The 17,672-nt window shown below is 41.9% G+C and overlaps 1 protein-coding gene across 1 annotated transcript; it reads right to left on the reverse strand.

Moving 5' to 3' along the window:
- Nucleotides 1–2,896: 2,896 nt before the first annotated feature.
- On the reverse strand, nt 2,897–17,594 carry Mphosph10 (M-phase phosphoprotein 10). The gene is made up of 11 exons (XM_004852657.4): nt 17,370–17,594; nt 15,011–15,692; nt 14,338–14,495; nt 13,649–13,817; nt 11,493–11,634; nt 10,293–10,360; nt 9,466–9,603; nt 6,612–6,722; nt 5,079–5,186; nt 3,543–3,773; nt 2,897–3,137 (listed from the first exon to the last, which is right to left on the reverse strand). The coding sequence occupies exons 1-11, from the start codon at nt 17,456–17,458 to the stop codon at nt 2,988–2,990; spliced, it is 2,046 nt and encodes a 681-aa protein (XP_004852714.1). The 5' UTR covers nt 17,459–17,594; the 3' UTR covers nt 2,897–2,987.
- Between the last annotated feature and the right edge of the window lie 78 nt (nt 17,595–17,672).

Consider the following 17,672-nt stretch of genomic DNA (forward strand, 5'->3'; position numbering starts at 1 on the left):
TCCGCGCAGGCGGGTGGCCTCCAGGAGCCAGGCCCCCGAGCAACTCTCCTTTCACATCTGAGGAGGCGGCCGCCTGGCGCGCCCCTGCAGACCTCTCTGGCTGGGTAGATGAAACATATGCAACAACAGCAAAAAGGATAGGACTGCGAATGTAACAGTTACTAACTCTACATAGACTGTGATAAGGATGGATATTGTTATTTTTTTTCTCGGTACCGGGATCGAACTTAGGACCTTGCACTTGTGAGACAGGCGCGGCACCACTGAGCTACATCCCTGGCCCTGGATATTGTATTCTTAAAACAACTGAAAATGTATGCATCCATCCCCGGTACCAAAAAATGCATACTTAAAAATGAATACAAAGCTGTAGCGCTAAATACTCCATCTCTCCATCCCCTTCCCATCTGAAAAAGATCTCCCTACTTCCTTCTGTTTTGCTCTTATAATTTGAGCTCATATAAGAGAAACCATGCGACATTTGAGCTTGTGTGTCTGATTTATTTCACTTAACAGTATGTTCTCAAGTGCACATTCTAGATGACAGATTCTAGATGACCTATACCTAGAAAATGTAAATGTAGTGTAAAGGTTATACTGTATTGTTTAGAAAATGACAAGAAATAAGTCTGTACATGTTCAGTACAGATGCAGTGTTTTTCCAAATAATTCTGATCCATGGTTGGTTGAACCCATGGGTGTGGAATCCACAGATACTGAGGGCTGTATTGTGAATAAATTTGAGGGAAATCAAACAAAGGAGAAAGCAAGTTTTGTAAGAACCTACAGCATTCTATTTTCATAAAATTCAAATACTAGCAAAGTTAGGTGCTAGGGATACATGCACATGTGGTCAAGTATGTATAAGTACAAATGGATAAATACCCACTTCAAGTAACCATGGTTACTCCTTTAGCTCTCTCTCTGGGGATTGGTGAAGTGTTTTTAGGTCAAAGATTGTTTCTTAAATGTTTTATTGTGCTTCCAATTTATATACAAGAAGTGTGTAAATATTCCCCTACAATGCATTGTTCCTGAGTAAGAATCTTGTTTTATTCAGTTTACCCGATACTGACAAACATGCCTGGCTAAAAGCAATAATGTAGAATATGATCTTTAGAATGTATCAGATATTACTTTGAAAAAGTGAATGGGTGGATGCATCTCCCCAGATGTGAAAATACTTAAAAAGAGAAGATGAAAGTAATTTCAACTCTGCAAATATCAAACTGCCCTTGGCTAGATAAAATGATTCCTCGCTCCAGGTCAGACACCCTGATCCTGACAGCTTGTTATGAAATAATCAAGGGCAAGAGAAGTAGGGCAGCAGAGTGAAGACCGGCAGTTTGAATTTTAAAAGAGCCACAAAAGAGAAACACCCAAGGACATGTAGTACTCAAATCATCACTGAAATATGACACTTCACTAAGGCTACAGGAAGAAGGCTCCTCAAAATATTCATTTGAGGACAAAGGCACAGTAGTGAACTCTATTTGGAATTAAACTTGGAAGTTACAGCTATGCACCGACTGGCAATGTGGTCTGTCGGTGGTGGCGAACCTATGCCACGCATGTTAGTTTTTCTTTTAAGACAAAAGATGTTAATGTATGAGTTGTTTTTGCTAAACTAAAACCTCAGCACACATATTCAGGTTTAACTGCAGTGTTGGCAGTGGTAAGTGGGTTCTGGGTTACAGTTTTGGTACGTGTCTCTAAAAGGTTCACCAGGGACAAGGATGTAGCTCAGTGGCACCGTGCCTGCCCAGCAAGCCCGAGGTCCGGAGTTTGATCCCCGGTACTGAGGAAAAAAAAAAAAAGAAGATTCACCATCACTGAGTGTTCCCCAAAATTCATGTCCTGAACCTCTGTGGCCACTGTGATAAGTGTTAAGAGGTGAGGCCTTTAGAATGTGATTAAGTCAGAGAGCAGAGTCCTTTGTACAGGATTAGAACTCTTAGTAAAAGGCCCAAGTGAGTTCAGCCCTTCCATACTTCTGCTATGAGGGCATAGTAACAAGGCACCACTCTGAAAGTCGACCTCCTCAGACACCAAACTTACTGGTGCCTTCGTCTTGGGTTTTCCCAGCTTCTACAGCTGCAAGAAATTCTGTTGACTATAAATGACCTTGTCTCAGGTATTGTTACAGCAACAAAAACAGATCAAGACTGTTTAATCTAGCCTGATATAACCTGTTCTCTCCTGCTGTAGCCAGTTTCTGCATTAATAAAAAAACCTCCACTTGATCTTCACCACCGTGATTGGCCTCTGTAGATGAAAACTCAGAAGGGCTTTTCCAGTTGCTTTGGCTGAATGTCTTCTCATCTTCTACCCATCTGGAAAGGCTTAATGTGTTTCCATGAAATGATATTGAGACTCTTTATCAAACAGTCAAAGGCATTTCCCCTAGGTGGTCACAGACGGGTCTCTGCACACTGCCGGTCTCCCTTCCAAGCTGTACTGAGCCTCAGGGTTCACTTGTAGCCACACCTGCCCTCCTTACATCTGCTTATGCACAGTGCTCTAGAGTCTACACTCCAAGATCATTTTCCAAAGGGAAAGACAGAAGGCATATGCATGAAATTCTGCTTGGCAAAATGACAGGACTGTGGAAGATGAAGATTGAGACCCCAGAAGGGGCTTCTGCTGTAACAGCTGGTGGTGAGGAAGGCAGCTGCCTCTCCGCTTGCCTTCTCTCAGCCTGCAGGCCAGCTCTGGCCCCCTGGCCAGTGTGCTGGAGCTGGCCGGGCTCCGAGGAAGCAGCTCAGGCAGCAGCAGGGCAGGAAGGGAGGGTCTCAGGAGCAAGGTCCCACCTCATGCTCCAACACCCAGACCCGCCTTCCAAACGCTGCCTAGCATCTGTCATCACGCTGTGGAAGGCTCGACTATCCGCCACTGATGCCAAGACAGCTCTCAACAATTTTATTATAAAACAGAACAATCACAGATAGATGCTTACACATTAATATATACATGATATTCAAAATATATTACAGCTTTAATTTATGGACAGAAATATCCTTTTTTTTCTTCTTTTTCTTTTCTGTTTTTTTTGCATCATTAATTTGCATTTTTACTTGATCTTGTAACTTAGAAAAGAATGCTTGAGACGACTTTAGGGCCTTGTCCTTGCCTTCATCCTGAAGTTAAAAACAATACATGCTCATGTTACAAAATGCACTGATATGTGGAAAAACGTGTAACGGCATACATGTTTATTTTGCATTTATAACAGTACAAACTCGAAAAAAGACTAGAATTACAAAACTCGGCCTCAGGTAGCATCGAGGTATTCTGTACATTCTGTGCCGCTGTAACCTTCCTGAAATTTGAGGGAGACCGGAAAGGGATACAAGCAGCGACCAGGCCTAGGTTACTGTGAAGACCTCAGGAAAACCGGAAGGGCGCCGAGGGCCCTCTCGCTGCCAGGCAGCTGCGTGCGTGTCCGTCCACAGGCAGCTGTGCCTCGAGCTCGTGTCAAGGGCAGCGCTCTGCAGGCCCTCTGTGCCCCAAAGGGCCCCAGCAGCCCCTCTCCCCGTCCTTACCTTTAACAAGGAGGCTTTGCCGGCTTTGGTCAGCTGTTTCAACTTCTCTGAAGCTACTGCTCTGCTGTACTTCCCTGCCTGACCTGAGTTGCTCTTTTCAAGCAATTTTCTCCGCTTCTCCTTCTCCTTTATTTTCAAACGCTTTTGAAATTTCTTTTTCCTCCGTTCTCGTTTCTTGTCTGTAGCTGTTTTCTCAGCAGCTGTTTTTAGATCTCCAGCTTTATTCTTCTCCTGTCAAAAAAAAAAGTAAGCACCAACATACCAGTTAATCTAACCCACCAGAAACTCGGGGAATTGGGAAGGGAGCCAACAGGCCATATGCCCATGTCCCGGTGTGTGGAGATGCAGAGGAGACTCACAGTGACAGCTCAGACCCAACTAATCCAAGGCAGCACGGACAGCTAGAATCTCAGCACACAGTGCTAGTGACACAAGCCCTCTATAACATTCAGACTCTGGCCTGGGCTCCAGAGCCCATGACCGGATCGAGGGAAGGGAAAGGACCGACTTCCCCCTTTCTCCTCAGCTGCCAGACCATCGGACCAGGCCTATCACCAGCAGAGGTGGCAGAGGCTCTGACAGAAGGGGTGGCTGCAGTGCAGTAAAGCAAGTAAGAGGGAGGAGGTGGCCTGCTGCTAAGCCAGCCCAGAAGACAGGGCAGCATCACCGCCCGAGGCGGGCCTTCATTACTGCCTGCACCTGCTGAATCCAACTTCTCCCAACACCCAACGCTCTGTTCTACTCCAGATTTCTTTGCATGTGTTACATGGGTGAAATAAGAAGGAAAATGATGATTTAAAGTACTGTCAGTATATGACAATATAAACAATTTTTTAAAACAACACCACTGCGGGTACTCACATTGGATTAAAACAGTAACTGGAAACTACTGAAAAACTGTTATATTTGTAGCTGCAACTCAAAATAATGCTTGCCTATAGGAGACTTTTTATTTTGAGGCAGAGTCTCACTACGTTGCTAAAATGCCCAGGTGGGCTTGGATTTGTGATCTTCCTGCCTCAGCCTCCCAGAGTGCTGGCATGACAAGCATATGTTACAATGCCCAGCGGGGAGATTGATTTTCAAGTATTATAACATTATGAGTTTGATTGTTTAGCCATCTGCTGGCATTCACAGGAGAATGGTTCCAGGATCCCTTGGACACCAAACTTGTCACATGCTCAAGCTCCTTAATTAAGGGTGTATTAGCACACGACCTATAAACATTCTCCCGTAGATTTTAAAGCACCTCTAGACGATTTGTAACGTCTCACATAATGTGAATGGTAGGCAAACAATTGCTATACCGCACTGTTTAGGGCATAATGAAAGAAGAAGTGTATATATATTCAGTGTATAATCTGAATACTGCTGATCCATGGTCCGTTGGAACTCATAGATATGGAGGGCTAACTGTACCTTGAAAGACCCTGCTGAGATGCATTAGGATGGAAACTACAAACTCAAGGAAAATATACTACATGAACGGAGGCCTGGCTTTCGTGAACTAACATGCAGCAGACACTGGCTTCTTACCTTGATTTCCTCAGGGGCCAGGAGGGCCGCATCACTGACACTCACGGGGGCCACTTCCTCCATGGTTATTGCTGGCAGATTGGACACCACTTTAATCTCTGGCACCGACTACAAGAGAGATAACGCATTCTAAGGCAAGTCAGAAGTGGTCCCAACATACAACATATAAAATACTTTATGGAGATTATCCACTTATTTCCACAGCTGTGCATGACAATTCTGTCATATTCAAATACCAATTCTTTGGTCTGTACTAACCTGCCATGTACATGGACATATGCAAACAATCCCATGTACTATTTAATAAAGTATATTGATTACTGTTATTATTATCTTGCCTTTGGTTATGGAACAAAAGCTAGCTTTAATAAACATATAGAAAAAGATGAAAGAAAAATGCTTTGGCAATAAGAATAAAAATAGAGACCACTTGATAATAAATTTTCTCATCTTCCAGTTACTGATAACAAAATAAAAAGGGATGGGGATATAGCTTGTCCAATGGCCACAGGTTCAATCCTCAGTATCATCAAAAGAAAGCTTTTTGCCATCAACAATTTACTCTCACGTAAATCCCACTTTGATATAAAAAAAGTAATAAATCTAATCATACAGTAACTCTATATTTAATTATTTGGTTCTTCCGAGATAGGGTCTCACTTTGTAGTTCAGGCTGGCCTTAAATTCACCACGTAGCCCAGGTCATCTTCAACTCATGGTAGTCTTCCTGCCTCAGCCTCCCGAGTCCTGGGGTTACAGGTGTGTGCCACCATCCCTGGCTTTCATACAGTAACTCTTAAAGGACAAAACAATGAAGCTGATACAACTACAGTATTTCCATTCTTCAGATAGGCAAGTCCAGGCTTAGCAGGTAGGAGCATGGGCCCAGTACCAATTACTTTAACTCCCCATTGTCCACTGTCCTAAGCTGCCATTTGCAATGGAATAGTTATATCTGCCTCAGTGTTTTGTTCAAGCCCAGCCTGAGCAACTTAGTGACTTAACAAGACCCTCTCTGAAAATTAAAATAAAAAAGGGCTGGGGATGTAGCTGAGTGTGAAGACTCCGGGTTCAATACGCCCCACCCCAAAGAAGAGTGAGCGCATGATAAGCCAGGTGTCATCAGGTATCGCTGTAGTCCCAGTTACTAGGAGGCTGAGGCAAGAGGATAACTTGAGTCAAGGCAACAGTGTCTCAAAGAAGACTCAAAACCAAAACAGCATCGATGTACGTAAAGGACCTAACATGACACGTGGCAGGCACTCTGCGTCCATACCCATTACACAGTGAAAATGCAAGTGGGGGTTGAGGGTCACCCAGGGGCTCACTGGAGATCAGGATGGGCAACAGGGGTCGCCAGAATCACCAAGGAACCAGACATGAGCATTCCTCATGGGAGCTCCACCTGTAACCCACAGGGAATTACTGGGGGTTTGAATCCTGAAAGCAAACTAGGAGCCAGTCTCACAGAAAAAGCTCAGTGATTAAGGTCGCAGCTGCTCCATTTACACATTCAACTCTTAACACACTCACCGGTTTCGGGATGAAGTGGAAGTTTGACAGTGCATCTAATTTTAAGAAGAGAGAATCCATCATCTTCTGAATTTCTACGTGCTCAGGATTTTCTTCTTCGGCAGTTTTTTGCTTAAGAAATAAGATCAACAACATCACACAAAGAAGCTTTACATATATCACAGATAAAACACTAAACCCAGAGAGGGTATTCCCAATTTCTCAGCACCACAGCTTCAGCTACAAAGAAACATTCCAAGGGCAAAACTCAAGGGTCAGCACCATGATGGTGCCAGCACCTACAAGGAAAGGATGAGCTGTGAGCTTTAGAAGCCATGGTTAACCATTACCTGACTTTTAAAGCTTACAATTTAAAACTTGTCATGAACTAAGCCGCTCCCATTAAGACAGCTACAATTTTTTTTTAAAGGAAAAATAACAAGTGCCGGGGAGGAGGTGGAGAAGTTGGAATCCTCTGGTGCAGTGTAGTGACAGCAAGTGTGGCAGTCCCTCACAGGTTAAACAGAATTAGCATTCCTACTCAAGAGAACTAAATTAAAAGCAGGTACCCAAATGCATGTAAACTACTCGCAACACCCAAACGCCCACCAATGGAAGAGTGAATACACAAATTGTGGCACATACGGAGATACTATCCCGTTACACAAAAGGAAGCAATGGCATACGTCACAATCGAAAACATTATACCATGTGAGAAAAATCACACCCCATATGACTCCATTCACAAGAAATACCCAGAATAGGTCAATCAAGAGCTAGTACGCACAGTGATAGCTGTCTGGAGCTGGGGTGAGGGAAGAATGGGGAGCAACTGCTTAACAGGCATGGGCTTTTGAGGTGGTAAAATGTCTCGAGACTACACAGAGGCAGGCCTTACATGACACTGTATTAAATGCTCCGGAATTATTCACTTGAAAAGGGTTAATTTTGTTATATGCATATCATGTTAAAAACGGAGAGGAGAGTGGGGATTTAATTTAGCTCAGCGGCACAGTGCCTGCCTCGCAAGCGCAAGGTCCTGAGTTTGATCCTGGGTACCAAAAAAGTAAAATAAAATAAAAAAGGGAGGAGAAAAGAAAGTGTCCATGTAGAGTTCATGCAGATCTAAATATACACACTTTTTTCCCCTGTCTTATTTCCATATCATTTATTGAAACTTCATTTTGTTTGGGTTTTTTTTGGTAGTGGGGATCGTACTCGGGACCTTGCGCTTTCAAGGCAGGCACCAGAACCGCTGAGCTAAATCCCCAGCCCTGAAACTTTATTTTGATTAATCACATTGAAAAAACTGGCAGCAGTTTTAATTCTACTAAGGAGGAAAGGTAAATTTCATCCTTTTTTTCTCCTGGCCCCAAAATGCTTATTCTAAAAGGCTAAGATAATTTTTTGCTTTTTTTTTTTTGGTACCGGGGATTGAACTCGGGTCCTTGAGCTTGAGCAGCAGGCAGTGAAACCACTGAGCTAAATCCCCGGCCCTTTTTTTTTTTTTTAATAACACAGGGGAGAAATGAAAACAACCAGGAAGAACTAGCTCTCTGTCTCCATGACACCAGAGACACGTCCATAGATCTGTTTCTGGTGTCTGCCATCAGCACCCACAGTCCAGCCGTGCCTAGGCACATACTGCTACTGCTTCCTACTATTTCAACCTCACTTTTAAAAACTCCTGTGGCACAGTGTGTGAGGTATGTGCCTATAGTCCCAGCTATATGGGAGGCTGAGGCAAGAGGATCATCTGAGTCCAAAAGTTTAAGACCAGCCTGGACCACACAGCAAGGCCTGTCTCAAATAAAAAACAAACCACCGTGAACATACACTTTCAACTCATCTTAGGCAGTAATATCTGTGAAATCATTTATTTGATATTTTTCTGATTCATGTTACGTATATAATTTTGAGGTCATTCGTGTGTTTGCTGTCTATCATCACCTTGGTTACCACCTCTAGTACAGGTACCAAACTTCAGGAGATACTGATCATCATCCCCAACTCTGCTTAAAAATGGGATGGGTCTAGAATCAGTCTAGCTAATTAATGTACTTGAACTCTAAGTCCACCCATACCCCAAAACTCAACTGGATGTTGGCTCCTAAGAGAGAAGACAGACTGCTAGTACAGAACTGACATAAACTGTTGGATTACCTCTCGTGGTTACCAAACACTTTTTCCATTTTCTGACACTCCTCAAAATAGCCAGATGTTCAATTATCACCGCCTGATGCTGCCTATATCATCCTTCAACTACTCTCCTGGGGGAAAGGCCGACAGGAAGGATTTTTATTCAAGTATTTCCAGTTCCTCCACATCACACCAGGCACCAGGGCAGTTTGCCGTTGCTCCCTAAGTGGCATTCTTGTTTAAAGTATGATAGCAACCTACCACGGCTTTGCAGAATAAAAACCTGTCTAACTCCTAAGCACGGATCAACCACATTCCCAATAAATCCAATGGGAAGCAATAATTCAATACTTAATCTTCTTATCCTACTTTGATTAGAGATTACTTCTGCTGTCTAAAAATCAAGATGAACTCACAATCACACAAAGAACACCAGTAAGTTCAAAATATCAGTGAGAAATTACTTCAGAACGATAGCACTATAGAATAATCGCGAGGAAGTCAACAGCTGGCTGTGCAAGGATAAGGCGACCACAGTCTAAGTGCAAAGGAAACTCCCTACTCCCCCATTCACTGAGACTGTGAGCTCTATCCCTAGTGTGCCCCACTCACACTTAGGTGAAGTGGCCAAAGAGCTCACGACGTGTCTCAGGATTTCAACAGTCACAAAGAGTCCACTCTCTCTGTCCTCTCAATTCTTTTCCTAACAATAGCTTTGCCTTACAGGCCTCCTTACCTGGTTGAGTTTTAGGTATTCCTGCTCATAAATTTCAGCAAGGCTCAATTTACTCTTCTCATGGTCTAATGTTAAACGCTTTTTATATTCATATGCATCCTCTTTAGGCTTTTCTTTACGTACTACATCATCCCAAGCCTGAAATAGAAAGGGTGGATAGAACACAAGTTAACAAAATCAGTAATTTACTCTAGGCTTTCAAAAAGAAAATAATTTTCAATTTCAGAAATAATTATTCAAGTCTCAAACACTAAGCTTTAAAAAAAACAATGAGGGGGCTGGGGATTTAGCTGAGTGGTGCCATGTCTGCCTGGCAAGCACAAGGTCCCGAGTTCGATTCCAGTAATGGAGGGATTAAAAAAAAAAAAAAAAAAACAATGAAGGCACTGGCTCAAATATCCTTCTCTGCTTTTGTATTAAGTGTCCCTTTCCCGGTTACCAATTTTGATTCCACATTTTCCCATTGTGCTTTGTTTAAAAGTCTTGTGTACGTCACTGCAAATTTTAAGATATTCTGCATTTAGTACCTCCCCCCTCTCGGCCCTGCTATTTTAGGCACAAACATGTACACAAATATCACACACAGATTTCTTACTGTGCATGCCATACACCTAAATTTTATTCTAAGTTAGCAATCCCCCTGCTTCAACCTTCAGAGCATCTGGGACTACAAGTACACTCCACTGTGCCAGGCTCTTTAGCCTTAAGGCTTTTAAATGAAGAACACTGTTAAGTGGAGATGAGGGGAGCATTATTCTTACTCTCCAAATACTCTCATATTTCTAAAACTTTCAGTGAAACTTAAGTGCAGTTTCACTCTTGCTGACCTGATCTCTTATCCTCTGCTTGATGATGTCTTCTAGTTGGAAGGTGGTCTCCTCTGTGATCACAGGTGCTGAAGGAAACACAGCAAGCATTAATTAGGAAGGTGCACACAGAACAGTGAGCCTCACAGTATGGTCCTTGGACTTGCAGCATCAGCAACACCTCAAAACTTACTGGAAATGAAAATTCTTGGGCCAACCCCAAGAAAGCAGGGGAGGGGGACAGTTATGTGTGTGTCAATACGCTTTCTGACATTCCCTCAAGTCTGAGAATCATAAAACTAGAATACAGACAGTTAACTCCTAACACTTCTATCCCACGCACCTGGAGACTCTTTCCCCTCTTTTCCACTGAATTAAAATGGAAACTCATTTGGATTTAATGGGTTAAAAAAGAATTTTATGACAATTTAATCAGGAGACTGCGACAGGACAAAAGACTTGTAAACAGAAGACTGAAGCTCAGTGTGGTGGTCCATGCCTGTAATCCCAATACACTGGGAGGCTGAGGAAGGAGGGTCACAAGTTTGAGCCTAGCCCGGGCAACTCAGTGACTTAGAGACCTTGTCTCAAAGTAAAAAAGAAAGAAAGAAAGGGAGGGAGGGAGGGAGGGAGGGTTGGGGAGGTAGCTCAGTGCAAAGACCCTGGGTTCAATCCCCAGCCCCATTAAAAACAAAAACAAAAACTCAAATCACTGTAAGAAATCTGATTATGGACTATATATAGGTCTCGTTAGTGTGTCAGTTTCCTGAAGGTATTGCCACTATTACGGTTCTCAGAAGATGTGTGCAAATGCGCTTAGCACTCAAGCCCTAACACATTGGCAACTTACTTATGAACGATCCATGGGGAAAACCAGGCACGTACACAAGCACACATGCAGGGGAAAGAAGGCAACCGTGCCAAAATGTTAACAACTGGTAAATCTAGTTTAATGATCTACAGATCACTGTACTATTTTTCCAATTTTTCTGCATGTTTGCAAGTTTTTAAAATAAAAAGTTAGGAGGGCCGGGGATTTAGCTCAGTGGTTCCGCTGCCTGCCTCGAAAGTGCAAGGTTCTGAATTCGATCCCCGGTACGGCCCCCACCCCGCCCCGCCCCCCAAAAAAGTTAGGAAAAGAAATATCACCCAAAATCTATAAAATGGAACCACCAAGGAAGCACAGAGACAGAGACTGCAGAAGCCCAGCGGGCCCCATACCCATCCGCACGGCATGGTCAAAGTGCAGGGTCTCCTCCAGCAGACTGTTCTCGGGTCGCTTCTGTGCCGTCACTTCCCCCTGAAGCTGCCAAGGCTTTTTTTCCAACAACTCTTTCTCTAAAGATGCAATTTTTTCATTCATCTAAGGAAAAGACGAAAGAGTTGTTGTCTATTTATGTAGGAAATAAATTTAGACTTTTACTTGTGTAAAAACAATATTTTAAAACGTGGGAGAGCAAGAAATGTATTATTCCTTGATGCAACTGTTTTGTTTCCTTCACCTTTTTACAATACCGATGACCTATTCCTTCTGCCTGAGGTGGGGTGAGCTGCAATCTCTTTCCCCACTAACCTGAAATGCCATGTTTATGAGGTACTAACCTCCCCCAGAAGCATCTGAGTATATCTCTGGGCTCTGTCCTATTCAAGTGATCTATCTGTTCACACGTCATTGTCAATTTTCATCAGAGCATTCTAAAGTTAGGATATTGAATGAATCTAAAAAATGAGGTCAATAAGGTTGTGTGGCATTATTTTCTCATTGCACTATTTTGGATTTTTGTATTAGAGTGGTACCTTGGTTCACAAACTAAATTCTTTCCACGATTCTGGTCACAAACCAAATTGGAGGAAAAAAATTAAATTCAATGGTTAGCTTCAATATTGACCTTACGGGGAAATTTGATTCGGTTCTCGTCCAAATAGGTGTGCAACCAGAATCATGGAAAGAATTAAGTTCATGAACCGAGACACCACTGTATTCATAAATGAGACTGTCTATACGCATACCTGTGTGCATGTCTACTCTAATGTTATCTTTGTCAGGTTTTGCTTTGTGACCCTGGGGATTGAACCCAGAGCCTTCACACTAGGCTACATCCTCAGTTCTTTTATTTTGAAACAGGGTCTCACTAAGTTGCCCAAGATGGTCTTGAATTTGTGACCCACCTACCTCAGCCTCCTGGAGTGCAGCAATTACCTGCACCTAGCATTTCACCTTACCTATTTCCCGAAGACATCATTCTACAGCAAAATCAAGCCTTCTTTCTTTTGCGGGGGAGGTGAGAAGAGTGAGGTAGAACACTGGGACACTGACACATTACAAATTTACTTCGTTTTATGGCACTTTTTGTACTTTAGACTTTCTCTTCTGGGAACAATCTGACAATCGCGGATTTGATTCAGATTCTAAAACTCTTCATAATTCTTTTGAATTATGAACTTCATATCTTGTTACCTTCCATTATCTACCTTTTCTCATTATAACTGCAATATAATGTTAAGGTGGATAAATGATAGTGCCAAATGATCAAAGCCAAGCTACATCTGTTAAAATCACATTACATCTGTTGGGCATGGTGGCACACACTTAAACAATCCTAGCACTCTGGGAGGATGAAGCAGGAAGATCACAAATTCAAGTGAAGCCTGGGCAACTTAGCAAGACCTTATCTCAAAATGAAAAAGGGCTGGGGGTATAGTTTAGTGAGAAGACCCCGGGTTCAACTGCTAGTACCACAAAAAATAAAAAATACAAATAATAAACTAAATGACACTTCATTGGCCTGATATGCCATAACAATATTTTATCAATTTTGGAAGATGTGTGTTTCTTTTTTGTTTTTTCAGACAGGGTCTCACTATGTAGCCCAGGCTGGCCTCAAACTCACTGCAATCCTCCTGCCTCAGCCTCCCAAGTGCTGAGATTACAACATATGGCTGGGGTTTGGGGGGGTTTTTTTGGTTTTAATTAAAATTCAAGCTACGTGACAACCACAAAAATTATTGTGGAGCACCTTAAAGAGATAAGTAAAAATTTTCAGGGCATCTGAAACAGTTATAAGGGGAGACTCAACAAGATGGCTAAGCAGGACAGACACGCCATGGGTCTGAAGACACCAGGCACAAAGAAACGAAGCTTTTACCCTTGAGCTCCCAACCAAAAGCTACCGGCTAGGAAATGCAGGTACTAATTTTTGCAAATCAGATGCTTTCGGCATGACATCTAAATATAGTATACTAAAGAGTGTAGCTGCAAAATTTTTGTTTTTAAAGACCAGCTAAGATTTCCAACTGGAAAATTAAGGTAGAATAGTTAGTCTGCGAGTTCCACAGTCATATTAAGCATATAAAGTCCTTAAATTCCTAGTAATTACCTTTTCTTGTCTTTTTTCAAAAGAGGATTTAATTTCACCAGAATCTTCCTTTACATGTAACACATCTGTGCCTTTATTATCCTCATCATATGGCAAAGCAAAGGTCACTCTTTTCGAGGCTTTGTGTTGTTTACCATTTTCACTTTCTGCAGGGTCATTATCTTCATCCCTAAAATACCAAAATGCTCATCAAAAGAGAAACACCACTTTTCACTAGGAAAAAAAAAAAAAGAAATCTTCAATAAAGGTCTTCATACCTAAAGCCACCAAATATTTGGAATTTCCAAAGCTATTAAATTATCAAAGAGTAGAAAGAATTATTTAGGTGAAATGCCACATAAAAAACAAAGAACAAAACTGCCCAAGGCACACAAATAAATTATTTCATCAACCTGTAATAAAAACTTCTGAATTCACAAGAATAACATTAGAAAACTGTACTGGCACAAAACCCAAATCAAAGTGTCTTCCCTGCAATAAAGGCTTGGTTGCTACTGCCAGTGGTATTTTTCTCTATTAAATGATCTCTCATGTTCCTTAAAATCAGAGAGTTCCTTTTGGCTATCTTGAAACCATCTGACATTAGAGAATGTACTATCTGACCTTCTAAGACAAGCATACTTGACAATTATGAGTAAACCTGCATGACTGGGCAATTCCAGTGTACAATGTAGATTCAAAACACTCACGTTCCAGAAATGCTTTCTTCATCTGCTTCTTCTTCAGCAATTTCTTCCTCTTCTTTGTCTGAATCCAGCTCACCATCATGAACATTTGATGTGTCTTCATCACTCTCAACTGGATCAAAGAAATCTTTGTATTTCAGATTTCTGGAACTTTCACCTGACTTGAATAAAAAGATGTAAGAAACATTTAAGTAAATGTAGGAAAATATATAAAAATATGTACATACATGTATATACATCACACACACACACACACAAATACAATGTTTTCTAACTTTGACAGTACCAGCTAATGTAGTTATTAGGGGAAACTAGCAACTAATAACACTACCATGAAACCAGAAAAACAACTGAGACATAAACTAAATGAAGTTTGGACCCGTTTATAAATGATGAAATAAGAGCACAATATTCTATTATCTCTAAATCTTCTAACTACAATTCTTTCTTTCTTTTTTTTTGGTATCATGGATTGAACTCAGGACCTTGTGCTTGCGAGGCAGGTGCAGCGCCACTGAGCTAAATCCCCAGCCCATAACTACAATTATTTCTAAAATAATCCAGTCTAAATGAAGTACTAAAAGCCTCCCTTTCACAATTATTTTTAGTGTTTGGTGAAAATTATGCTCCCTTAACAAATGGTTATAGTTTTCTCTCTTCTCTCCCAAAACTTTACCTTAAAATTTTGATTTTCAAACAGTCCTCCATCTTCATCAGAATCAATGTCTTCAAATAAGTCAATATCTTCTTCTTCCTCCTCATCCTTGTCCTCTTTATGTTCCTCTTCTTTTTCTACGGTCTCTAAAAAGGTCTCCATTTCAGATAGCTTGAAGAATTTATCATCTACTATGGACTTTTCTCTCGGTTTCCTAGGCAGTGTGTTTTGAACCTTGCTCTGCTGTTCCAACTTGCTGATATCAAAGTCAAGATCAGAATCTTCATCACTGAAAACTGGGCTTTCCCGCAGATCAACTTTGCTTGAGGTTTTAGCTCTCTCACCCGCTTCAGGACCATCATAACCCCCATCTGACATTTCTTCTTCCTCCAAATCTTGTTCTAGGTCCTCCTGGCCATCAGCTTCCATCTCTGAACCATCCTTTTCATACTCCACTTCTTCATTTTCTGGGAGAAGACTGATGTCTTCATCTTTAATTGTTTCACTAACTGCGTTCTGGAAATAGCGTAAAATTGGTTCATTTTGCAATTCCAGTTGTTGCCAAATCTGCTCATCATCAAAATTGTTTATCACAAGTTTCTGTAAACGACTTCCAGGGATGCTACCGTTCTCCACTATTTTATTAAAGTCATAAAGAACTTTTGTTAAAGAAGTGAAGTTTGATGCTAATCCATCTTGAATCCTATTGAAGGGATTAAATAAGATGTAAAATTACAGATAATCTCATAGCACTCTGAATTAAAAAAAAAGCTAACTCTTGCGCAAATAAAAATTTAAGTATAGATTCTGGTTCTCAGCAATAATATCTTGCTGGTGAGCCATGCTGATTTTATATGAAAACTGTCAACTAATCAATCTGCTGTACAAATTTTAGGTAATAAAACCATTATAGAAGCCAGATGTGGTGGTGTGCCCCATTTGGGAAACTGAGGCAGAAGGATCGCATGAGCCAGAAGTTCAAGACTAGGGCAAGATAGGAAACTCCATCTCAAAAACAAAACAAAATAACCATTATAGATCTATTTCCCAGAGCGATACTAGTGAGTCAGCCTTAAATTTTCCACTCTGTTACATTATATACCATTCCATTCATTCAACCCATCTATAGTAACATTTGCTTTGGCGAGAGTGGTTCAGAAAGTTCTCTCTAAGGATGTGATATCAGAGATGAGAACTACAGATACGGAAATTTTCTTACAAAGATCTGGAAGTGTGTTCAGGGCAGAAGAAAGAGCAAGAGCAAACTCCCTAAGATGGAAACGAGCTTGGAGAGCTTCAGGAACAGAAAGACCAGCAAGACTGCAATGTACTGAAGGAGACAGGCTGTGAGGTTAGAAAGGCTAGTGGAAGCCCAATTATGCAGGGCTCAAAGGTAAGAGTTTGCCGTTTTAAGTGTAATGAGGACATACTAGAAGGTTTTAAGCCCAATGAAATGGTTTACACTTACAAAAGATAATTTATACAAGGAAAGAATGAACGTTGGGGGACTAGCAGGTTGATGCAGCATTCCAGGCAAAGGAAGATGGAGATTTTCACTGAAGTCAGAGCAGTGAACATGGTAAGTAGGAGTCAGATTCCAAATATACTTTGGAGGCAAAAATGAAAGATGTACAACAGAGATTTTAAAAAAATAATCAAGGAAGTAGACCGGTTCTATCTGAGCAACTGGAATGACAGAAATACCACTTACTGAAACAGGGAAGGCCCGGTCGGTGAGACATGTGAAAATGAGTTCAGGGGAGGACACAGTATTTTTTTTCTTCTAAAGCTCTGTTTTGTACATGGTAAATTTGATATGCTGAAACCATGAAGCTGTCAGTAGAGGCTTTCAGCTCAGAGCACAAGGAAGAGGTCAAGGTTTGAAAATATAAACCCGCATCACAATTTATAGATCTTACTTGAAGTTTTTCAACAAAATAAGTACAAAATGTGTGCGATGGGAAAATAGATGACAGTCGCAATTCTCAACAAGCTCAGTCCTAGGGGAGCACAGACCAGCAACAAGTTTATACTTTCAATAGTTTGATGACAGTGGGCAGTGGACGCTTTTTAGGGCACACGATTGGAAAGAGCAACTAACACGGTGTGTGTTGGGGGGACTGGGAAGGCAAAAGCCTAAGGGAGGCCACCGAGCGTTAACAGCTGAGCTTAGTTCGATTTCAATAGCACACAACCGAGGGGTCCGCTCTGCACAGCTTTCAATTTTTAAAAAATGTGACAGATCACTGGAGCATAAGTCTGAAATTTGGAGAACAGTGATCTATACTTCTTCCTCCCGCTCCAGAATTTGCCGGCCACTTGCAACCCAGGACTACAGACAATCTGGGCTTCTCTCCGAGGCCAAGATCGGCGTACTCACGTGAGGAAACACTCCGGTTCCTTGGTGGCTTTACTGATCTCTTTCAGACACCTCTCCAGGGTCCGTCGACGCCAGACTGGAGGAGCCATCGCTGTCACCAATTCCAGGGACCGCGCCACATGCTCCGGAAGAGAGCCGAAAGGAAACCGCAAGGTAAAGGTTCCCCTCCAGTAACCTGGAGCCCAGAGCCGAAGGTTCCGCGGCGCAAAGGTTCCGGAACCACCCAGAGCCAGAGCCAATGGCAGCGCAAAAAATGTCACTGGGCATGCAAATTGGAGCGGGGCAAGAGCCTTTGAATTTTCT

The sequence above is a fragment of the Heterocephalus glaber genome, unplaced genomic scaffold (genome assembly GCF_053883595.1).
Source record: "Heterocephalus glaber isolate CG9 unplaced genomic scaffold, H.glaber_assembly_v1.0 deba00001531, whole genome shotgun sequence".
Classification (NCBI taxonomy): domain Eukaryota; kingdom Metazoa; phylum Chordata; class Mammalia; order Rodentia; family Bathyergidae; genus Heterocephalus; species Heterocephalus glaber.

What these genes read in the sequence shown, in the direction of transcription:
- Mphosph10 (XM_004852657.4), bottom strand. Translation starts at nt 17,458, where the DNA reads ATGGCTCCTCCAGTCTGGCGTCGACGGACCCTGGAGAGGTGTCTGAAA. An exon ending in GAAGAAAGCATTTCTGGAAC is followed by an intron (nt 13,818 to 14,337) that starts GTGAGTGTTTTG and finishes TTGGTATTTTAG; the next exon opens with GGATGAAGATAATGACCCTG. An exon ending in TCCACTTCATCCCGAAACCG is followed by an intron (nt 5,187 to 6,611) that starts GTGAGTGTGTTA and finishes TCTCTCTTGTAG; the next exon opens with TCGGTGCCAGAGATTAAAGT.